Raw genomic sequence first — 23933 nt, forward strand, 5'->3', positions numbered from 1 at the left:
ATATGAGCATACCTGCTGCTCGTGTCTAATTTTTCATGCATTGTTATGTTGTGTTCCTCACGCTGTGCTCCTCAGTTCCACTCCCCTGACCCAAGTCCCCGCTGTACCCGCTTCACACTCCACCGTCACCATTTGTTTTCATCCAAATGTTTGGAGCACAGTTATTGCCTCCCACCACCCCCACCCCCACCTGACTGTCTTTTATTTGTCACTTTTTTTTCTTGCTCCCCTGCTTCTCACCGTTCCTATTATCAGTCTCAATCGGCGGTCACGGTTTAGGTAAGCCTACTGAACGACTTCAGAATGTTGAGGAACTACTCTAACTTTCCTTTCTTTTCTGTCAGCATGGAGGATAGTGGCACCAGCTTTCAATAGGATATACCATTCTTTCTCTCTCTCTCTCTTTCTCTCTCTCTTTCTACCTCCCTCTGTTTTTTCTCCTCTGACACTTCTCTCTCCCATACCTCATATCTTATTTTCATTTTCTCTGTCATAATTGTTTGTGACTGTTTCCCTCTTACATAATTTTACTGGACGAACTAATGGACTAACAGAGTAGGTAGGATGGCATGGTGGTTATGGCTAATCTAGCTTTCAGTTCCACGTGGAAACTGATAATAACATATGAGTCGTTGGTAATAACATACAGTGGATGGAAATAACATGACTAGATCTCATCCAACTTTAACCTGGTCTTATGGTTGTGGAATGTGCATGCTGGATATCACGTGTTTGTGTGTTTGAGATAACAATAATGACTTGCATCTCACCCCTGTTTCTTTCTTTCTAATTCCTAAGGCGCCGGTGTTGGCCCAACAATTCAGATTGGTGAACAGACAGTCATCACAGTGGATGCAAAGGCTGCTGGGAAAGGCAAGGTGACATGCAGCGTGTGCACACCTGAGGGGGCAGAGCTCGACGTGGACGTTGTTGAAAATGAGGACGGCACGTTCGACATCTTCTACACAGCGCCGCAGCCTGGCGAGTATGTCATCTGCGTCCGTTTCGGAGGCGAGCACATCCCTAATAGTCCCTTCCAAGTCACGGTGAGTGATACGCATTTCTGCCACAGAACCACAGGGGTTTACATAGACTATGGCTTTCTGTTATATGCTTTGCATCGATTGAAACAAAATATTTTGTTTGACAAAAACATGTTATGATTTTTTTGAAATTGTTAGATCTGTCTTTCATCAATTAATTTTGATATTTGAGCTTTACTCGCCCAACCTATTCTGAGAGCCAATCAATCTCACAATTTCCAGAAAGCATTTGTGTTTGCTCAAGCTAGCTGACTGACTCAACAGGGACTATAAATTTTCTCAGTTGTTATGTTGTTGTTAAGCCTCTACTTGCTTGAGTAGCAGACTCGGTTTCATTACATATGGGAGTCTGCTGACTGACTCATGACCGATTGTTTTCCAGTTGTTGGTCCCCCGTGTACCCCATGTTTTTCCGTAGAAACTGACACTATCAAAATGTTTTTGATTTTGAAAGTGAATTGGTCCACAATATGAAAACATCTTTTATTTTGTTGGTAATTGCTGCATAATTCCAATAGTACACTCGATGGTGCGCTTTATTCATTTTTTTTTTTATCATTTATTCATTTATTTTACTGCTTGGTTAAGAATGGTTACAGCTCAGAGGAAAATGATTTCTCTTTCTGTACAACAAGCCAAACGTTTGTCGCTGTATGTAACCATGGTTTTCGAAATATAAAACTGACCAAGGCAGGCAAATGGATTTGACCCTTTGATCCTCTCAATGTTAAGCCAAAACAGAGCGTAGACATACAGTATATATATTAAAGTAATCTATATCTCTGTCATGAAATTTGTTTGATATTCATTTTAAGTACAAATTAAAGAAGAATAAGTACATTTTGAAGTGCATTAAAGGAAAGTTGTAATTTGTCAGTGGCTCCGAGTACGATCGGCAACACAGTGTAACAGTATCATCTGCAAAAAAGATGAGCTTTACACCTAGAGGGGAGAATATCTTTGATATAGTGAACAGACAGTATTGACCAGCGATTTCAGGGTTCTAGACAGGCAGGACAACTTGGATGTAATAGGATAACAAAAACCAACCAACACACACTTACCTCTGTTTGTGTTTGGTGTGAAAGTATATGTGAGAGATGTTGCATGTACCAGAGATCCTTGACGATGTTTCTTCCTACAGAAGCTTCATGATTGGTCCCTGGTGGCGTCAGACATTTTGTAATTCACTCTGACCACTGTTTTATTTCCCTCAAATCCCTTCCATCTTTTTTTTACCCACTGCATCCCCTACACCACCCCCACCCACCCTCCCATCACCTCCCGACCCTTCAGGCGCTGGAAGGAGCTCCAACAGACCAGCTCATGCAGCAGAGCCAAATGCCCCAGTACTACGCTCAACAGCCCTGGGTACCTAAAACCTCTGCCTCCAGCCTCTCTCATCCCTGTTGGCTCAGTTTTTGTTCCTCTGTTACCCCTTTCTCTCATCTACATCATCATATATGGCCTTCTTTCATCAGCCCTGCATCAGTGTCTGCTGCCTCTCATTGCAGGTGTTTCATCTCTGAGGGGGCTTTTTCTCTCATTTCATTCCTACCACCTCATAAACAGGGTTCCTTAAACACATGGACATGCAACAGAGCTGCACAATATCAAAAATCAAACATTAATATTGTCTATTCAGACATTTTCACTTTGGGGATTTAATATTTTCCACTGAACATTGTGCAGCCCATCTGTTCAGCAGTGCTCCATGCCAACATGCTTAGGAGAGAAATGCAGCCATTTTGACAGTCATCAATGTGGGCTGCTCCACATTTTACAAAATGGCCAACTTCATTACTCTCCTTTGACCTACCAGTGTTTTTGTCCTCGTCTCATTCTCTCTCGCAGTTTGTGTCGGTGTCATCATCCTGACCATGATCACCGTTGTCATCTCCATTGTCAATCATTTCATCTCATGATTTTCTCCACCCATTTTGTTTGTCGGTGTTTCAAATCTTTTACCCCCTCTGTTCCCCACTGTTGATTGCATCTGTAACATATACTGTTACTGTAAGCACAGTCATCATCATGTCCTCTTTGCAGATGTTGACCTGTATGTCTGACCTCTGCTCTCTGTCTCCCAGGCAACGGAGAGACCGTTGGGAATGAATGGTCTGGATGTGGCAGGGTTGAGACCCTTTGACCTGGTCATCCCATTCACCATCCAGAAAGGAGAGATCACAGGTAACAGTTTGCATAAAATATAATAAAGAGGGATGGATTGAACTTAAATGTGTAGTGATCATTTATGCGTTGTTTGTACCTCACTGTACGTTTCTGTCCCCTGGTGAAGGCGAGGTCCGAATGCCATCGGGCAAGGTGGCCAAGCCTGATATCACAGACAACAAGGACGGCACCGTTACCGTCAAGTACGCTCCCACTGAGGCCGGTCTGCATGAGATGGACATCAAATATGATGGCATCCACATCCCTGGTATAACTTACCTTTGAATTGTTTGAAGAATTAGATAAGAAATATGTGAAATATTATGCTGGAGAAAATGGCATCATGAATCCTTCTTCTGTTGTCATTTGCAGGAAGTCCCTTGCAGTTCTATGTGGACTACATGAACAGTGGTAATGTTAGTGCCTATGGCCCTGGCCTCATCCACGGGACTGTCAACAAACCTGCTGTCTTCACTGTTAACACTAAAGATGCTGGAGAGGGTATGTCAGCAGTCATATGGCGGTACACTCCTGACTGTGTGCAGAAGCTTTTGTGGAAGTTTGTTGTTCCCATGAAGATGCATATATGTATTGCCTTCCACTCTAATGACTACACCAATAGTGTCCACAACAGACCAAAGAGACAGCAAACATAATCATACAAAATGCCATGTGTTCATATCAGGTGGTCTGTCTCTGGCCATTGAGGGTCCATCCAAGGCAGACATCAGCTGTGTGGACAACCAGGATGGGACCTGCACTGTGTCCTACCTGCCCGTCCTGCCGGGTGACTACAGCATACTGGTCAAATACAATGACAAGCACATCCCTGGGAGCCCCTTCTCTGCTAGAATTACTGGTAATATATTTTTTCTCAAGTCTTTAATTATTATTAACTGGAAATATGCAGGCCATCATCAAAAGTCAGCAGATTGCCAAACTGTTATATTTCCTGGATGTTTCTGTAATAAAACTAAACAAACAAACAAAATTAATACAACTTTAAACTAATGCCTGGTCTCCAAAACTATTAATGTTATCAATTCCACCTATGCCAAGTCATAATGGCTGCCTTTATCAATCTTATTGATTTGAGGAGGAAGGTTGTATCAGTCAGATATACTTGTTTTAAATGTACTGTTACAGCTAATAAACATGCAGTTGATGTACATGCCAGGGGTGCATGATGGAAAACCCTGTCTTCTCCAATTCTGTTCTCTGAGTATTTGTATGTCATCAGAGTGTGTCCTAACTGCTGCTGTGTCTTCAGGTGATGACTCCATGAGGATGTCCCATCTGAAGGTGGGCTCAGCTGCAGATATCCCACTGGACATTGGAGAGCTTGACCTCAACCAGTTGACTGCCTCCCTCTCCACGCCCTCGGGCCGTGAGGAGCCCTGCCTGCTGAAGATGCTGCGTAACGGACATGTTGGTGAGTGTGTGTCTGTAAGAAAGGATAAGTAGCGTGAAAGGAAAAAACTTCATTTTTGTAATCTTTTTAATCCTTGTTTTAACCTTCCCCTTCTGTTTTCATGCATGTGTGTGTCACAGGCATCTCATTTGTTCCAAAGGAGATTGGAGAGCACCTGGTGAACATCAAGAAGAACGGTCGCCATATTCCTAACAGTCCCATTTCTGTTATGATCAACCAATCAGAGATTGGTGATGCCAGTCGAGTGCGTGTGAGTGGCCAGGGCCTGAGTGAGGCCAGGACCTTTGAGCCTGCTGAGTTCATCATTGACACTCGTGATGCAGGTGCACACTTACAAATCTTTGTACATGTTTGTTGCGTTTTATTTTCAGTCATCTAAGTGTGATATTTCTTACCAATATAATGCTTCTTCCATGCAGGCTATGGCGGCCTGAGCCTGTCTATTGAAGGCCCCAGCAAGGTGGACATCAACACCGAGGACCAGGAGGATGGCACCTGTAAGGTCACCTACTGCCCCACTGAACCAGGAAATTACATAATCAACATCAAATTCGCTGACCAGCATGTCCCAGGTACTTCCTTCAAACAGCAAAGGATTACAGAGCATAGCAATGTTGTTCTGAATTACTAAGTTGAATCAATTGTCGTGTGTGTGCACAGGGAGCGCGTTCACAGTGAAGGTAACAGGGGAGGGCCGGATGAAGGAGAGCATCACCCGGAAGAGGAGGGCAGCATCAGTCGCCAATGTTGGCAGCCAGTGCGACCTCAGCCTTAAGATCCCAGGTGACTGTAACAGGAAATAATGACATTACTATATATTTCCGCAGCCTTTGTAGATTAATTCCACATTATGACAGTGCATGTAGCCTTTTGTCTATTTTCTGTGCGTGGCCTGAAACCAATGATTTGCTTTTAGAGCATTTGTGCTGCTGGTTGGTGGACAAGCTGCTGAATGGATCTACCTTCATATTAACATCTATGTTGTAACTCGATAAGAAAGTGAACCATAAATGATAATGAAACATTGTTTAGAGTCCTTTACACTAAAGGAACGATGACAGTTTACTTTCTAGCTGAGTTACAACATAGATGTTATGAAATCTCACTTGATTCATATGTGTTTTCATTGATTGAATGACTGTCTGATTCAAACGTATGTCTGCTTGTCTCATCAGAGATCAGCATAGCAGACATGACAGCTCAGGTGACCAGCCCATCTGGCCAAATTCACAAGGCTGATATTATGGAGGGAGAGAACAACACCTACTGCATTCGCTTTGTCCCCACTGAGACGGGCGTGCACACCGTGTGTGTGAAATACAATGGCATGCACGTGCCTGGCAGCCCCTTCCAGTTCACAGTCGGCCCGTTGGGAGAGGGTGGGGCTCACAAGGTCCGTGCTGGAGGGCCGGGCCTGGAGAGAGCAGAGGCTGGAGTACCAGGTTGGTGTGGTGGCTGGATTAATAGTGTGTGTATGTTTGCTGCAATGTGTTATTTTCCACATTGTGCCTGACTGTTTTTGGCCTCTGCACTGTGTGTAGCTGAGTTCAGTATCTGGACCAGGGAGGCAGGAGCTGGAGGTCTCAGCATTGCTGTGGAGGGGCCAAGCAAGGCTGAGATCGCCTTTGAGGACCGCAAGGATGGCTCCAGTGGAGTGTCCTACATCGTGCAGGAGCCTGGTGAGGGAAGAGATGGACAAATGTTTGTGAATAGATGTGGACTGAGATTGTACTGCTGTTTTTTTGCTTTGCTCCTCTTCATATAGCTATATTGTTCTCCTTTTTTGTCATAATATCTCGGTTTATTTATGCGTGTTGGTGGAGGCCTGTCTGTTTTTGTATTTGCGTGGCTGTTTTAGTGACTTTCCAACTTGAAATCTTTTCTCCTGTAGGAGACTATGAGGTGTCAATCCGTTTCAACGACGAGCACATCCCTGACAGCCCTTTCATCGTTCCTGTGGCCTCGCCGTCAGACGACGCCCGTCGTCTCACTGTTGCCAGTCTTCAGGTGAGGCTCTGAGACACACACACGTCCGTGTGCGCACACACCAAGCCACAGTGCACTGTAGACAATGCAGCAGCAGCAGCTCATAGCTTTACTTTTCGTATATCAGATTGAAGTAGTGTGGGACAGAATGTCATGATCACTTGTACAATGCCAAGCAAAAAAACTTGCAGTAAGACCTAACCTTATGACAGTTTTGAAGTTCAGTTTTTGTAATTTTACACATTAGACCAATACTTTCATTAGCTCATAAGGGCCTTATAGGGTGGAGTCGGTAACAAAAGCAGATGACATTGTCTTATTTAGCAGTTTTACAAGTTGTTTGTAATGATTTGAAGTTAAGTAATATAGTAGAATGGTGAATGTTTTAGCTGAGTTTCAGCACAGGGTGAGAGTTCAGAGGTACAGCATAGGATCAGCAGCTGCTACTGCATTGTTAGGCAGTGCAAGGGCTTCTGGAATACTAAAGGACTGTGTGTGTTTCTCGTGCCTCATTCTAAAGGCTCCCAACAGCCTCCAACCTCAAAAAGTCATACGGGGCGCTAAAGGGTTAAAGAGGTCTTACACGGGCTGGTTTTCTTCTGTCTCTGTACACACTCATACAAGTACATACAGCACTATGGAAGCCCATTTCTGACAGCTAAAAGAAAAAAGTAGATGAAAAATTATGCAGACTATAATGAAAATGGTACATGATAAGTCAAATTTATAAGTCCAAGTGAGCATTATGACTCAATAAGTCAAACTTGAGAGATCATTATCTCATCATCAAAACTTTGACTTTCTCATAATGCTTACTTGCCTTGAGTTTTTATTATTCTGCAAAGATTCTTCCTCTGGTGGGATTGGGCTTCCATACAATACTGACTTGGACATACAGTAGATTAGCATGAATCTTCACCCGCATGCAGACCCACACTCACACAGCCATAGATGTTCTTGCAGGTAGACATAAACGTGGAAATACTGTCACAGATAAATTAATGAATTGCACACTGACGCATTCTCAAAATGCCACTTTTCCTTCTATGTTCTCTTCAGTTTCTCTTTAACTTTCAACACAAATACCTGCTTTCCCTCCCTTTTCACTGCACAGCCTTCCTCTTTAGCCTTGTTAGCGACCTCCAGGTAAAGTAAATAGTAGCATAATTTATCTGAATATGATACTGAGGATATCATGATGCTGGTAAGCAAACAGTACTGAGTAACAGTTTGCTGATTGTCATGGTCAGCAGAGGGAGGTTGGTTAGTTATTCAGTTGTTCAGGTGGTGATGCAGTGTTTGAGTGTATAAGTATGTGTTGTTGAGCAGGAGTCGGGTTTGAAGGTGAACCAGCCAGCATCATTTGCTGTCAGTCTGAATGGGGCGAAGGGTGTGATTGATGCAAAGGTCCACAGCCCATCTGGAGCTCTGGAGGAATGCTGCGTCACTGAGATTGACCAAGGTAACCAAAGGGATCACATGAAAAACCTGCAGACTGCTCATATGCTGTCACATTTGGGATATGAGAAAACTTTTTCACATACTTTACCTTTCTCTTCCTCACTGTTAGATAAGTACGCAGTCCGGTTCATCCCTAGAGAGAATGGTCTCTATCTAATTGATGTGAAGTTCAACGGAAGTCACATCCCAGGTAGTCCATTTAAGATCCGAGTTGGAGAGACAGGCCAGGCTGGAGACCCTGGAATGGTTTCCGCCTACGGACCAGGACTGGAGGGAGGCGTCACAGGTAAACACACTGCTCCACTTAACAACAGAACAGAGCAGAATCAAACAGGAGTGGATGTGAATTTCAGCTCAGCAGTCTCTTTACCCCACTGAACCTTCCATTTATCTCTGTCATCTACTCAATCTTCCCAATTCTGTCTTTAGGAACTGCATGTGAATTTGTCGTGAACACAAGCAACGCAGGCCCTGGCGCTTTAGCTGTGACCATTGATGGGCCATCCAAGGTGAAGATGGACTGTGTGGAGTGCCCCGAAGGCTACAGGGTCACATACACCCCAATGGCTCCTGGCAACTATCTAATTTCCATCAAATACGGCGGTCCTTACCACATCGTGGGAAGCCCCTTCAAGGCCAAGATCACTGGTGAGCAAGAACTTTGCTTTTCAGGCAAATGGGATGGAAGAATGTGAAATTACAAAAGAAGATTAGAAACTCAATATAAATCCTCAGAGATGAACTTACACGCTCTTCTTCACCTTCCAGGTTCCAAGCTTGTGTCTAGCCACAGTATGCATGAAACTTCTTCCGTCATGGTTGACCCTGTGACTCGTGCTATCAGCTGTTCTCAGCAGGGTGCTCCCACCCAGTCAGATGCCAGCAAGGTTGTGGCCAAGGGCCTGGGCCTAACCAAGGGCTTCATCGGTCAGAAAAATAGCTTCAGTGTTGACTGTAGCAAAGCAGGTATGTTTGATTTTGACATTAACAAATGCAGCTTTTTGGACGGGGGGGTCACACAAACAGAGCAACAGCGATAATACCAGAGGTATAGGAACTGTAGATAATGATAATGATGAAGTATACAGAAGGTACTATGGTGATTAACAATAGTAGTAACAACAATAATGGTAGCAGCTGCCGCAGAGTAGTAACAGATTTAAAATAGATTATTACTACACAGTAGTAATCGCAGTAAGTGTCAAGCAGGACTGGCAGCAGGAGGTCCAACCACGATCCATGGGAACCTGCGAGACGAGAAAGCACAAGGACTCCAGGGAAGAAGTTGAGTTAGTGATATGCATAAATGGGACATAAATGTGTGCAGAAGGAGAGGGAGAGGAAGAAAGAGCTCAGTGCATCATGGGAGGGCCCCCGGTAGTCTAAGTCTATAGCAGCATAACTAGGGACCGACCTAGGCCTGCCCTAACTATAAGCTTAGATGTAGACTGCAACATGTATACAAATATTTAGTTTAGAATAGAATTAAAAAAAAAAGAAAACTGTACAGTTAAATGCATCCAACTGCAGTCCATCCATCCTAAGGCCCCAGTTCTTTGAGCCATAGGGTTGTGTTGTATGAAATAAGCTACGTAAACTAGAACACTGCTGAGCCAACTAATTTTACAACCTGCAAATAAAAGTTTTTGGAAGTTTAAAAGTTTTATTCTTGGATTAGTTGTGAGTGAATTTAGCAACCATGTCAACCACATGTTTTGTTCTCACCTGCAATCGGTGTTTGGAATTCACTACCATTATTTGACTGACTTCTTTTCTGTGGCAGTTGTAGCTGAGGCTCATGGGTACTGTAGTATTAAAAGCCAGCTGCCAAGCTGAAATAATTGAAACATAAACCTCAAGGACGTGCCACGTCCTAATCTTTTGTCCAGTAATTGGAGCAGGTAATTCTCATTGGATGTCAATTCTCCAATCTGTAAGACAAGCAAAGTCCTGCCCTACCTGGTATCTCCCTTATTTAAAAAACAAAAACAAAAAAAACATAGCAGTTGTAGTAAACAGTAGTTTATGGTGAGAGGCAAATGTTTTTCACTCACATTTTAATTGTGCCATGAATTACAAATATGATGTTTGTCAATTTAAAAAAAACATTTTAAAACTCAAGAAAGTTGTCAAAAAACACCAACATGGCCATTACTTTGGCACAGAAAAACTATTAAGAGTGAAAGTCACAGCAAGAAGGCGTTTCGCCTCTCTTTTAATAGGTAGGATTATCAGATTATCAGGGAAGTAGTTAAGCAATGGGAGAATGGTTGGTAGGTAATATGGATGTAGATACTCACTGTTTATGTGTCTGTTCACAGGCCGTAACATGCTCCTGGTTGGTGTAGATGGTCCCAAGGTCCCCTGTGAGGAGATCCTAGTGAAACATTTGGGCAACCGCCTGTACAACGTCAGCTACCAGCTCAAAGAGAAGGGAGAGTACATCCTGGTGGTCAAGTGGGGAGATGAGCACATCCCTGGCAGCCCATACCACATCAATGTGTAAAAGCCCAGCTCCATGATCGGAAACTTATACCACTGTTCAAACAACTGAAATTCTATCTAGAGTCTAACTAATCATTGTTTACAGCTCCAAGTCCCTCCCATGTTACAAATTCAAATTTCAGGCTTTTTTTTTTTGCATCTTACTTTCTAACTATTTAACCAACCAGAAAACAAACTCTCACATCAGTCTTTTACCCTCAGCAACATGTCTGTGTTTTTCCAGTAGTGAATATCTTCACTGCCACCAGGTCCAAAATCTCGCAAAGGCGAATGCATAGACACAGAATATTGCTCTCTTTATGGTCATTCACTCCATTTCATGTTTCATTCTACTACTCACATCATTCAGTAAATTTAGGGAGGAAACAGATGCACCTTTTTTTTATTACTGTAAGCCAGCAGTGGATATTCATAGATTTGACTGAACTAGAGTAGAATGATAGGACAGCTTAGCATAGTGTAGAAGCAGTAGATTTTGGCCCCGCTGAGCCTAGCATTGAATGGAAGGTTACTGTTTACACTGGAGGAGCAACTCTTACACACACAAATAATGGATTCAGTTTTTTTATGAACTATCACAGGACTTGAACCAAAGAGTGTCAGAAGTAATGGGCCTTCCTGACCTGTGGGTTTATATGTAAGAATGTGTTAAAAGAGCTCTTTTACACACTGACACACTTTGATGGAAGACCTTTTAATTGTCCGTATTAAAGACGAACTGCTTGTCCTTTACTTCTAAGAACAAATGCTCAGCACTGGCCCAGTCCCCTCCAGCATATGGTGTTCATGATGCTCTTTAACTAACCCAGTTGTTTTACCTGCTGCTAGTGTGATCCAGTTTTAGGCACTGCTGTTATTAAAGCCGTAATATGATTTAGCGAAAGGACATAATTACAAAAGGTTAAAGATATGGTGACATATGTGGACAACATTTCACAGTAGCTTACTCATTGTTTGGCTCACACTTGCTCTCACAACACCGCAGCTGGGAAACAACACTTTTTGTGTTTTAACGTGTGACACCCACATGTGCTCTGCATGTTTATTAGGTTGTAAAACCCTTTGGATCCAAACAGCCTCTGATTCAGAGTAACATCAACATGACATGTGGTGTTTTTGTGAAGGTTCACCTTTGAGTATGGAACGTTTTCATATAAATTAAAAGGTTTAAAAAGGGACATTCTAAAGTTGTGCGGGACAGAGGGGCTGAAGATGATGTTGTGATTTGTCACGTCCTAAAAACAGGATGAAAAACAAAAACAAAAGAGAACAGATGTTGCTTTGTTTTCTGCTGAGTGTTTATCTTTCCAGCTCGCTTTGTGCGTAATCCAACTTTCAGATCAAAAAAATGGATCTTTTCCTAGATGAAATAAGGCTTTAAAAGTGTTTGTAAGACAGTATTTTGATACACAATAAAGTTGTCTAAGTATTTTTCTGTCAGTCTAATGGGTGTTTGTTTTGTGTCTTTTAAACCTTGAAGAGAAAACTTATCCAAATACAAAACATACATTAATTGAAACTCATTTATATTTTAACAAGGACTCATAGAACACTGAGTCTATAGTAAGCCTTAAAAAAACAGTGCTTTACTCTATGTCACAGAATTTTTATCTAAATGTGACTTCATCTAATTAATCTTTTCCATCTGTAACTTTGAAGCGCAGAGTTACGTTTGGAAGTAATGCTAAGTGTATATCCAGTTTCTAGTGAGTGGAAAATGTGTACAATACTGGACTGTGCAGCCAACGCCCTTCCTGGAGAGCTTCAACTCCTTATGAGGCCTGACTCATTTTCGACCTCCAGAGGCCACTACAGGGAATCTCATTGAAAATCCTTGGAAGATTGTTTAAGCAGAGCATTGAACAACAGGTCTGCCCTTTTAAATGAAGTCATATGTTTAAATTGTATTACTAAGCCCAAACTTGATGTACTCACAACTCTAGTTAAGTTGAAATGCTGCGCAAATAGCCTCAGGAAGAAACTATATGTAGTAACAAATATATTTTAGAGAACATAAATTTGAAATTTCATGTAGCCTAAGTTTTCACAGATTGGAGATCTTATTCATCAGTATATTTAGTAGGTTTATTTGTATTAGAAGGTTAGTATTTTCCAACCCTGGTTTGTACACCAAAGCTATGATCAGCTCGACTCAAATCGAGACAAAATCCCTTCAAAAATAGTTCTCGGAGGTACTGTAGACGACCTGATACCTTTCTTTTAATTTTTAAAAATTTGTTTCTGTACACTAGTGTTTTAATATCTTATTCTTGAACTTAATTTAAGAAAAACTTGTAGAAATGAATCCCACACAACATTTCAAATGAGCCCACATGTTACACATCAGTCCCCACATGCTTCTCATAGATTTATTAATAAATGCAGCATTATTTCTATGACAATATGCTAAATTCCACGGGTTTCAGAGATGTGATTTCTGTGTTTGTTTAGAAATTTGATAGATAAATCAAGACTCACGTTTAGCCAACAGACACAACACCAGAACCCTGACGCTGAAGCAGCTAAATGGAATTCAGCCATCAATCTTAACATTTACGCCATTCTGTGATATGCGACCATTTCTTCAGTGAGAAAAGCCTGTAGTGTTAAAAGCTTGGCCATTTTACATTCTCTACTTCTTGCACTGACATGATACCACATTTCTTTTATAATTAAGTTTGTGGAAACAAGTCGTTTTTCCAGCAGAACATGGCGTATTTTATGCCAAATGAGCAGATAGGAAGCGGGCCTTTCCGTAGGCGTGCCAAGTTACGTCGTCCAGATGTTGCCAGAAGTCACTCCCACTTTGCCGCTGTAGCCTGCTCAGTCATATGTGCTCAATCTTATCCAGCTAGATTTTCGGCCGTGAACTCTTCCCTGTCAAAGGTAAGTGAAATGGAGAAGTTTCATTTCAACTTTGAACCACCAACTCTTCCCTTTTCCTTTTCTAATCGCGCCTATTGCTCAAGCGAAAAAAAAAAAACCAAAAAAAAAACCCGCGAAGTGTTTTAGTTCCTTTTTAACAAGCGGTTTTTGCGTGTATAGCAAAGGAAGTGGTGCAACAAATGCCACACTGTTAAATTATTTTCTTCGACTTTAAATTATTGCAATTGCTACTTTACTTTTGCTTGTGGATGGCAGCATACTTTACGTTTGTGCTCCAGCTTCCACCTCTCCATGCTGTTACTGTCCCCTCCTTGTCTGTCTTCCTGATTATCTCCCTGGAATCTAACTTCCTGTTTATCTATGTATCAGTTAGTCTGCAGATGTCTTTGTGTGAGAAAAGTGATGAGGAGCTCAGCCAGCTGCTTGCCGCGTATGGCATCAAACATGGACCCATAGTGGGTAAGGAGAACATGCCCACGTTCATTTCGTCATGACGTCATCACGTTTGAACGCTTCTATAGTTACAAGGTTTATCTTAATAAGAAATGCTTCAAATTCCCTCTAACCCAAATCCACAGATTTTCATAGTACAGCATTGTAACAGTTCCCACGATGAAACACGCAGATGATGCAGACGAGTCACGTGTTGTGTATTTTTTTGCTGACTGTGTTCATGTGCTCATGTGGACTTAGACTCTACCCGAAAGCTGTATGAAAAGAAGCTCGAAAAGGCCATGGAGAGCAGTCCAGCGAAACCCTCATCCGATAAGACCTACTATAGAGAGGAAGGTAGGACGCCCCTCGGTTTGGCGCTGCGTCACTGGGCTGATGACAGTGTCAGTGGATTTTCTCATTGTCATTTCAAACCTCAGTCTTTCAGTTATTCACAGTCACATTGAGATTCAAAGTTATTAGTTGGAGACGGAATGCAAGGCCTCCTCACATCCCGACCTGACTGTATTGTCTGATGTACAGCTTTTGTTTTATATCTTCTGTAAGGCTGCAGCTAGTGATTATTTTTGTTATAGATTAATCAGTCAATTATTAGATTTATTATAAGTCCAGTCTTAGATCAACCAACAAAAGAGCCAAAATATTAAAAGCCAAAGATAATCACTTTACTGTCACATAAGATAAACAGTAGTTTGAAGTCAAACAAGTTGCTGATACATGTTCCACGCATCAATGAAGAGAAACTTTGTTGCAGTTCTAATCTTCGACTGCTGTTGCTGTCTTTTGTCTCCATTCATCACGCAGATGATTTGGATGATAGATTCCCAGGGTTTGGATCGGGCCGTGATACGTCCGTTCTTTAAAACAATAATAAAGGCTCCGTGATTAACTTACCGTATCATGCAAGGAGTTCATAGCCAAAAGAAGATACCCAATCTAAACCAAATAATGTGGACATTGGTGATTAAGTGCCCTCTTGACTGGCGCAATATACAAGACAGAGTGATAAAATGATAGTTTGTGGCTGTTGAACCATAATGCATCACCATGTTCTGCGTGCTGGTACCCACTGGGTACAGTTGTTGGCCTTAGCTGGTCTTACATAACATTGTTGTAAATCAGGCCAATTATTATTACGTTTGTGTATATAAATGTGAATCACAAACAGCAGCATCTGGAGCGTTTCTCTGCCAAACCTTCCATCTCTTGTTCTTTCTAAACATTTACACGTTTAAATGTAAACGTTTTATTATTTTTGTTGTTGTCTTTTTATCGTACTCCTAAAAATGAGCATGACGTCCAAAGTGTACATATGTGTTTTGTTTTGTTTTTTCTTGCCAGAGGAGGAAATTACCTACATCACGTACCAGAGTCCGGTGAGTCTGGATTGTCAGCTTATCCCTTTGTGTTTGTGCCAAGTCCTTCTGCTCTGCAACTAGAAATAATCTCACACACTGTCCTGCGTTGCTTCTCACAGGTTAGACATGAGCTTTATGGAGACATGTGAGTACAGTTTTAACACGCAAACACATGCATACAAAATAAAAGGCTGTCGAAACTGTATTGATGCAAGATAATGCTCTGATTAATATGTAATATATGACAGGTTATAATATCAGGGTAAGCCAGTCAGAGGCAGAGTAGGGAGGGATATTTTTTCGCCATCCAAGTGAAAGAAATATGTACAGCAGAAACTTCTCAGGCCCTTCAGGAGTGCACCAGCTACCTGGCCACAAGTTCTGTTTGTCAGCTCATTTCCTTTATGGGAGGATATACTTTTAATTTTAGATAGTACTTGAAACCAGTTAATTTGTTTCTGAAACAAGTTTGAATATTCTTACTGCACTTTTTTGTTCACTTTCTACAAAATAACTAATGACTAATAAACCCAATAGACCATACTATAGACTGGCACTAAGTGCACTTTATCTACCTCATGTGTATTTTGTATTTAAATTTTTATATTTTTCTTAAGTGTGCAATTTTAATTTTCTGCTGCTATTTATAAGTGAATCGAGAATCTGCACAAAATTTCGTTATGCTTGCATAATGACAATAAAGACTCTTGAATCTTGAATCTTGAACCCCAAACTGTCAAATAAATATACAGTAGCCTAAAATTAAAATACAGTTCGAGTAGAGTACAAGTACCTTATGTAAGTACAGTGCTTGAGTAAATGATTATGCAGTATTTGCTTTGCCATTTATGTTGAGGGATAGCTCACTGGTCACACAATGACTTGACAGTGTTGGTGACATTGTATAAATGTGTTTGACTGCATGTGTTCCTCCGTCCAGGTTCAAACGAAGAGGCAACACTGAGCAAGATGAACACAAGAAATCAGTCCAAGATACAGAGTGAGTGTTGTTGGATAAACTAGCCATGTGTTTGGACAAATGAGTTCATCGCCTGTCCCGAATGTCAGCTTGCCTCCTGTTCTTCAGTCCCCCTATTCAGGTTGCTTACAGAAGAGCCAATCACAGCTCAGTACAGTCCAGGGAGCCGGTCCGAAAGTCTCAAGGAAGCGTGTGGAAGGTGACCCGGCTGCTGCTGCTGTTGGCTTTGTCAGCAGCTGTCTTCTACTATGCCTACTGCCGTATCATTAACGGTGATACAGGCATCCAGTGATCTGACTCGCTTTTAGGATGTCAGGGTTGTGTTCCACTTAAGACATTTCTGTTCAATTACAGCTGTAAGTGGAGAGGATTGTTTTTCTCCTCCTTCCCATACATAGTTCGGCTGGCAGTACTTTTCTTAATGTCACCAAATCCTTTGAAATGACCATAGCAAACAAACAAATTATGATATGTGTATCAAAGCTTGATACGTCTTCTTCCTGTGTGCTACAGAGCTCCATTGTTGTTAAAAACACTGTTACACAGGCTGACATGTTCCTTCATTATGATGAACACACACAGTGTGGTTTAAGTAAGAACAGGCCAGGCTTTTGCCAAAGACAAAAGGATATACCCTTATTTCATTTTTGTACATTATTTAATTATTCTTTTTGCTCAGTCATGTTGTTTTTACTTATACTGTTGCAAAAACAGAAGAAGGAGTGTATTGTTGTGATTGACAATTTATCTTCAGTCTGCATGTGGCTGTGATGCAGATGAGAGCTGATTCCATGTTGAACATGTGCGCATTATGGCTACCACTATGATTCATCATTTATTCTATAAATATGTCATTATGGAAAGATGATCATCAAAATTTTCCAGAGCCCAAAACAAACTCTTACCGTCATTTAACAAGCTGGAACCAGCAAAAACATTTGTGGTTAAAAAGACTGAAACTTTTGATCAGTTATTAAAATACGGTAGTTGGCAACTTATTTTCTTACCATCCACTAATTGATTAATCAACTAACCGTGGCACCTCTGATCTGTATGGCACATGAGCACCACCAGCTGCCTGGAAGAAAAAAAATCTGTCTGTTAAAGAGAACAACAAGAACCTCAAATGGGTAATAATACACCACTGAAAATAGTCCCCAACAAACACACTATTTTCTCTAATGTCGGTAAAATAAAACTGTATATTTCTCAGCAGTTACAGATTTCCATCTTCAGTAGGAAACAGTGGACATTTTCATGGGATTGTTGACAGGATTTTTAGTATAGTGCCAGCCCCATCCTTTAACTGCTCAGCTTTGTTGCATGAATGTTGCACTGTGTTTTCCAGCTACCCAGAGTTATGCATATTTGATTTCTGTGACACGGCTGTTGTCTGAAACATGTGAATTGTTCTTATTTTTGAGCTCTAGACGTTACGTAGCAAGTAGTAAACTGAGGCTATCTTTCATATTTCCAATCTGCTTTGCACATCAGGTCCAATCAAAACACAAAGGCTGTTCTCTGTATGTCAATAAAAACTTTATAAAAAAATATTCGGTCTCCTCTTTTTGCGATACTGAACTTGTGTAAAGCATGACATTGGACATACAACGCAGTCAAATTCTCTACTGATATAAGTAAGTCATTTATTTATTTACAAAACTTTAAACAAGCATAATTTATCCAATCTAACATCTGAACAGAAACATAAAACACCATCATATTTACAAGATAGAAGCAGATAGGAAAAGTCTGCATTTGGTAACAGATAACATAATAAGCTCAACACTGCGAAGGTCAGGAGTCAGCACTCCGCAGTGGAGTATAGTCTGTTTGCATCTGTACTCGATTGAGGCAGTTGTACTGTATTGAGAGGTTCAAAGGCTTTCGGCCATGTTGAAGTTAACAGCTGTGATCCTGAGTTGAGGTACAGGCCAGTGCTTCTCAGCACAAATGTGACAGCAGATTCCTTAACTTCATTCGGGAATTAAATGTTTGATGCTGAATTGATTCATGACTCAAACGACTCGTTATTTCAACAGGCAGCTGATGTAGAGTTTACAAAAAGGCAGCTGTCCCACCACAACCCCTTTAGATTTCAAGGCTTTGAGATAAGAACTGAACAGGAAAATGTCTTGTTTTGGGCCGAAGACATGTCTAAAGTCCACCAGTCGTGTTAAGGTCGCTGGGCAGGGGGGGGACCTGAGGCTCAGGTATTGATATCTCAGGCGACGCTGACCTGCAAAGAAAAACAAGAACAAGTTCACAGGAGCTTACAACAGCAAAGGTACCTGCTGTATATGTGTGCTCAGTAATGGCATACCTGACAGTATGTCCTTCAAATCCAAGCGCTGTGATGAAGATGTTGATGAGGACAGTGAAGAAGACAAAGACGGTTGCTACGTTGTTCATTCTGTTCAACTTGGCTTGTTTCCTTACGTCATTCAGATCATACTTCACTGCTGGCACAGAATCACACAACGGCAAGAGCAAAATTAGGTATATAAAAAGCTGATGTACGAGAGACAGACATACAGGGGTGTCTAGGGCCTTTTATGACTGGGCACTGACGTATTGACTAGCATTAATTCACCATTGCTCTTATCTACTTTAATTACCTACAGTACAGTGTCTTACAATATCTTACTTTCTTGTGTCTATTTTTTTTTACATTCCATTATATTAATTTAGGTGATGCTTTTGTCCACAGCAACTGTAATAAGTGCATTTCACAGCACAAAAAAGTGGGGTCATGCAAACAATATACAAAGCTTTCATAATTAATTCTTTAAGTCCTCGGAAACAAATTGTACCTCCAAAAGTAAGCTACATACAGAAGAGAAGAAAAATATTCAGTTGGTTCAAACTAAGGTCCCACCTCTCATTTGGCAGATAGCCAATCCAATACTTTAGGATAATGGGGTGGCCAATCAGATTTCATGAATGGCCAGGACTAGCCCAGGCCCACCTTTTGGAGATATGAAGATGGGGAGGAATAAAATTGGAACTTGTAAGAAAACTAATGTTATGTGTATTTAAAGTGCAGTGGAGGTGGAGGTGGAGAAACATAACAATGGGAAGACGAAAAAGTCACTTGCCAATAAAGACGAGCAGCAGTCCCACAATGACCTGCAACGTGATGGAGAGAGACAGCAAGACAATGAGTGGGATGTAGAAACGGTACTGAGGCCCCACATAGAGAACAGTCTTCAGCTGGGACGAGTTGGCCATCAGCAAGGCAACGTCCAGCATGCTCTGAGCTGCAGTCTTCTTTGTGGCGTAGTGATTTATGTTTATGGGGCGATACACTTTTCCAGAGGTGGTTGCCATTGCCTGCAAGTGTAGAGAGGATACATTAGGTTAGGTAAGGATGGTGAAGAACAAAGGCACACAAGTGCCTTTTAACACCCACTGTTTCATACATACAGATCCACTTTTTAAAGGATAAAATGCTTTGGGGTTTGTAAAGGGTGAAGTCTTTGTTCAGGCCAGACAGCTCAGGTCTTCTTCTCAAAGCTACACACTGTCCTTGAGTAGCCAGTTCTCAGACAACGTCTCAGCCTTTTCTTCTTCTTCTTCTACATTACTTGAATACACACTTTAGAAACAGGTTCTACATTACTAAGGCTTACTCCAATCACAGCCAAGTGTTATGGATTTGGTTACTATGTACTCAGGTGTGGCTGTAAGAGGAGATGTGGGAGTGGCCCAGTGACAGGTGATGACTCACCTGGGTAAGAGAGAGACAGACACAACAAGACACAACACGCTGTGAACCATTCCCTTTCTATAACTCAGTTTCTCACACCAGCTGCTTCATGTGCATGCAGAGAGAGGGACTTTGTAACTGAGCGGGAGGTGTTTGAGGTGGTGTTTGAGGTCAGCTGTCATTGATGTTTCCTTCTCCTTCTGCACCACAGAGAGAATGCAGTTGTTTTGTTTGTTTAAACCACATCAGTGCCAAAGGCTTTTTCTCTAGGCTTTGCCAAGCCCTGTAGCACAGGTAGGCAAGATGTCATACCGGGGTGCAAAAATCTCTGAGTCACAAAGCTTTCATTCACCTTCAGACACAGCTGACAGCTATGGAAAAAGAAAAAACCCACAAGATCACGCCACCACTGACATTCACATTAATAGACAATTGAGCAGTGGTTTCCAACCTGGGGATGGGAAGGGGTCATGAGAATTTTCTCTGATCTTTACTTTTTTTTATTTGAAATTACTGGATAATTCCATCCATTTCCAGTTCCAGAAATAGTTCCTCCATGAAACTGCTCACATCAAGGTCTGTAGATAATCTTGGGTCATGATTTCTGGAAATAGGTATTGCTGTTTTTGATTGCTGAGTTTTTCAAATAGATGTGTAAATAGTAGAGGTAAGAGGAGAAATATTCAAAAGTCCTTTTAAGGCTTGACATGGGAACCACTATGGGACCTTATGCCATAGACCAAAGCTGAGTCTCTCCCAGCATCCTTTGGGAAACAGGAAAAATAAATGTGAATTTGCATCTACTGCTGCATTATATGCATATATTTAAATATATTTTTAGAAAGTAAACATTCTTCTATGCACTATATGTTTAATGGGTGTGATAATAACTTAAGGCAAAGTAAATGATCTCCAGCAGCTTTTGGTTTACATTCATTCACTCATTTACATTCATTTTATCAAAACACATTTATGTTTTCCTGTGTGTCTCGGTTTTGCAGTCTACATAACATTACAATTTCCCAATTTTATCAGCTTTTCATTACTTTCCTGGTATCATTTGACTGCAAAACTTACAGTAAATACCTGAACATGTGTAAATTAAATCAGTTTCTTTTAAATTATTTTTAAGTCCAAAGTAAAGTAACTGAAAACCACATAGAGGGAGCTACATTTGAATACAAAGCAACGCAAAACTGTCACCGTTCACTATTCATTGTCCTCAGCGGAGTTTAGGTCGAATCAAAAAACAAAGAGCAGACTAGAGCAGAGTAGAGGAGTAAAAACAGGACAGGCAGGAGTCTGTGTGTCTGTGTTGCTTACCTCTGGGTCGCAGAGCTTATTCAGACCTATGTTCTCTCCGTTCAGCCTGCGCGCTGTGTCCATTTTTCCCTCTTAGATATGCCCACAGTAGCTGTCAGAAATCTGTCTTTCTGCTATTGATGAGCTGATGAGTTGTGCTGAGATATAGTCTCAGAGCTCGCTGTTGAACTTGCCACAACAGAAAGTTGAGGAAGCAGTCAAGACTAACAAGTCAGACAACTCAGTCAGTTTCAGAGACATCTAAAGACCCCTCCCACTATGTCTTGAAATTGTTGAAAGGTGTTTTAGAATACTGTCACACTGCAGGGTTGGGTTTTTTGGGGGGTGGGAGTTGTTCACATTATTATTTAAATGTATTATGTAAATGTGACCAGTATCAGATTCCAGTGTGAACGGGTCATAGTTTAGAACTGCATGCCCAAAAGGAACAATAAAAAAGACAAGACATGCAGCATGTTGTGGCCACTGAGGTGTCATTTTTAAGTTGATGTGAAGTGAAAGACAGTGAAAGTGAGCAGATGATAATGAGAACAATTGATGAGAACAAAGATAGACCTTTTTTTAAAATTATGGATTTTAATGGAGCAATGCTACTTCTTTTGTATGCAGGTGTGTGTGGATGCAGAGTTGGAGCCAGAAGTGGTGTGATGGTGACATGAACAGCTTAAATTCATCCAAAACTTTAGATTTGTATTCATTGAGTGAATTGTAATGAGTGTCAATCTGGAGTTGCAGAGATGCCAATATGACTGATGTTCTGAGGTCACACTGCAAAATATCATATCTTTATTTGATTTAGGACCAAAGTGGCCCAAATCATAATTGAAAAAATCAGATTCCATGTGATTTGTGCTATTCATGCTGGTAATAATATTGTTTGCATAGTGAACATAGCCTTAGTTACAATGCAACTTGACATTTTTCATTTCACTTCAAAATAATTTGCTCATGCTAAGGGTTTCCATTTTATCTCGGAGCAAATAATATAAATGCTTATATTATATTATATATGTTATAATGTAATAATTGTTATTCTATGAAGGTTCAGCAGTACAGCAACCGTAAAGCAAATGTGAATACACTTAATTAATACAAGTATGTAATGCCCTGAAAATTTCTTTTTAAATTATTATTTATATGGTCCAGTAGATGCCACTGTAACCCTGCTTAATAAAAATAAAAAAAAATTAAAAAATAAAAAATTCAAAGATTTTCAAATTGTGAAAATATTACATGTCCAGGAAAACTTGCAGAGCAATTCTAATTACCTACACCTTTTCATTTAAGGTTATAGCACATTACGGCGACCCTTATCTCAGCAGATACTTTGTTTTTGGAATGTGACAGACCCAAGTTATCTTTAACAAGTTTATGCTGTAAATATAAATGAATAAACTTAACTAAGCACACAAAATACCGCACTGGGTCGTGCTCCAAATATAAATAAATAAAGAACCATGAATAATAGTCTTTCAAACATTAAAATGGAACCACCTAATACTACCGGAACTTCTTAACTATTTCCGGGTCGGCTGGTGTACCATACTACACAACATGGCGGCCCGCGTCACCCTTCAGTCTACAGCGTTCCGCAAGGCGCTGCTTGGAGTTTTCAGCCTGCAAAGCCGGACAGCGGGAGCTTCTCGCTCCGCTGTCGGGCTCAGGTTTGTTTGTCACGCTGCTCCAGGAGAAGAAAAGACGGTGATAATAGAGTCTACGGAGGAATACAAGTTCGTGGAGCGCCTCATCCCATCGTCACGGATTCCCGCTCCTCCTAACCATGCCGGTGTCACCCCGTCTGGCTGGACGCCTCCGGCAGATTCACCGCCGCCTCTGCCATATATGATTCGCCGCTCCCGCATGCACAACATCCCGGTTTACACGGACGTGACCAGCGGCAGCCGCAGAACAACTCTCATACGAAAGGTGGAGGGAGACATTTGGGCTTTGGAGAAGGACGTGAAGCAGTATCTGAAGGACGTGACGGGGAAAGAGCTCCCCACTCAAGTAAATGAGGTGACCATGACTCTGAGGGTCAAAGGTCACTTCGATGACGAGCTGAAGAAATGGTTAGCCAACAAAGGCTTCTGACTGAGGTGATGAGGAGCTGCTGAACTTCTTGGACTATCACAACATCGTGGTCAGATGGCAGATGGAGGACTGCTCAGCCCTGGCTGGAGTCTGTTGGCATGGCAACACCTTGAAACATTGTCTTCACAGTACTTTCAAACCTGTTTCAAGCCATATGGATGGACAGATTGTGGAGACGTTGTTGCTGTGAGATCAAATTGTGTTCAACAGTGTACATACCATTATGTAATTGATGCAACATTAAAAAGCATAGCTTGTGTGTTAGTACTCCAGTAAACCAGACATAAAGGCAAAGATGTGGAATATGCACAGAAAACTGGTTTTGTTTCTCATTCTGTCTAAAGCTGTTTTTCTGAATGCTTCAAACAAACCTATTCACTTGGGAGTCTTTGATCATTTTATGAGTAGGCTAGTCATCCCATTCATGCAGTGTTGTCTTTTGTTAAGCACATACATTTCAGTTTTAACCCAGCTGTTTATGCACAGGGAATTTAGTCAAACTGAATAAAAGCAGGTGTTAAAGGCAGCACTGAGT

General features: G+C 41.3%; 4 protein-coding genes across 8 annotated transcripts in view; 3 read left to right on the forward strand and 1 right to left on the reverse strand.

The window, feature by feature from the left end:
* Positions 1–12045, forward strand: part of flna (filamin A, alpha (actin binding protein 280)) — a 48093-nt gene extending 36048 nt beyond the window's left edge. The window contains exons 31-49 of one of the 4 annotated variants that reach the window (XM_046397774.1): positions 256–279; positions 799–1046; positions 2340–2414; positions 3134–3233; positions 3343–3483; positions 3588–3716; positions 3901–4074; positions 4486–4647; positions 4767–4970; positions 5067–5219; positions 5308–5430; positions 5823–6089; positions 6189–6326; positions 6539–6654; positions 7963–8095; positions 8204–8380; positions 8524–8742; positions 8863–9060; positions 10416–12045. In XM_046397774.1, the coding sequence (XP_046253730.1) occupies positions 256–279; positions 799–1046; positions 2340–2414; positions 3134–3233; positions 3343–3483; positions 3588–3716; positions 3901–4074; positions 4486–4647; positions 4767–4970; positions 5067–5219; positions 5308–5430; positions 5823–6089; positions 6189–6326; positions 6539–6654; positions 7963–8095; positions 8204–8380; positions 8524–8742; positions 8863–9060; positions 10416–10600 (2966 nt within the window). In that variant the 3' untranslated portion in view covers positions 10601–12045. The remainder of the gene's footprint in view (positions 1–255; positions 280–798; positions 1047–2339; positions 2415–3133; positions 3234–3342; positions 3484–3587; positions 3717–3900; positions 4075–4485; positions 4648–4766; positions 4971–5066; positions 5220–5307; positions 5431–5822; positions 6090–6188; positions 6327–6538; positions 6655–7962; positions 8096–8203; positions 8381–8523; positions 8743–8862; positions 9061–10415) is intronic. The other 3 variants (XM_046397777.1, XM_046397776.1, XM_046397778.1) reach the window with 3 other exon arrangements.
* A 1298-nt stretch (positions 12046–13343) lies between these two features.
* Positions 13344–17816, forward strand: emd (emerin (Emery-Dreifuss muscular dystrophy)). The gene is made up of 7 exons (XM_046397781.1): positions 13344–13485; positions 13855–13944; positions 14179–14274; positions 15280–15314; positions 15416–15441; positions 16237–16296; positions 16384–17816. Exons 2-7 carry the CDS (start codon positions 13866–13868, stop codon positions 16565–16567), a joined length of 480 nt encoding a protein of 159 aa, XP_046253737.1. The 5' UTR covers positions 13344–13485; positions 13855–13865; the 3' UTR covers positions 16568–17816.
* A 91-nt stretch (positions 17817–17907) lies between these two features.
* Positions 17908–21538, reverse strand: si:dkey-93l1.9 (uncharacterized protein LOC562339 homolog). 2 transcript variants are annotated; one of them, XM_046397779.1, is made up of 4 exons: positions 21308–21538; positions 19374–19608; positions 18599–18737; positions 17908–18514 (listed from the first exon to the last, which is right to left on the reverse strand). In XM_046397779.1, the coding sequence occupies exons 1-4, from the start codon at positions 21368–21370 to the stop codon at positions 18433–18435; spliced, it is 519 nt and encodes a 172-aa protein (XP_046253735.1). In that variant the 5' UTR covers positions 21371–21538; the 3' UTR covers positions 17908–18432. The 2 variants fall into 2 exon arrangements, with proteins under 2 accessions (XP_046253735.1, XP_046253736.1); XM_046397780.1 differs by having other exon boundaries at positions 18599–18734; positions 21308–21530.
* A 1216-nt stretch (positions 21539–22754) lies between these two features.
* Positions 22755–23714, forward strand: mrpl49 (mitochondrial ribosomal protein L49). Its single transcript, XM_046396039.1, has one exon. It carries the CDS (start codon positions 22862–22864, stop codon positions 23396–23398), a length of 537 nt encoding a protein of 178 aa, XP_046251995.1. The 5' UTR covers positions 22755–22861; the 3' UTR covers positions 23399–23714.
* The last annotated feature ends 219 nt before the right edge of the window (positions 23715–23933 follow it).

Source organism: Scatophagus argus, chromosome 8, assembly GCF_020382885.2.
Source record: "Scatophagus argus isolate fScaArg1 chromosome 8, fScaArg1.pri, whole genome shotgun sequence".
NCBI classification, from domain to species: Eukaryota; Metazoa; Chordata; class Actinopteri; family Scatophagidae; genus Scatophagus; species Scatophagus argus.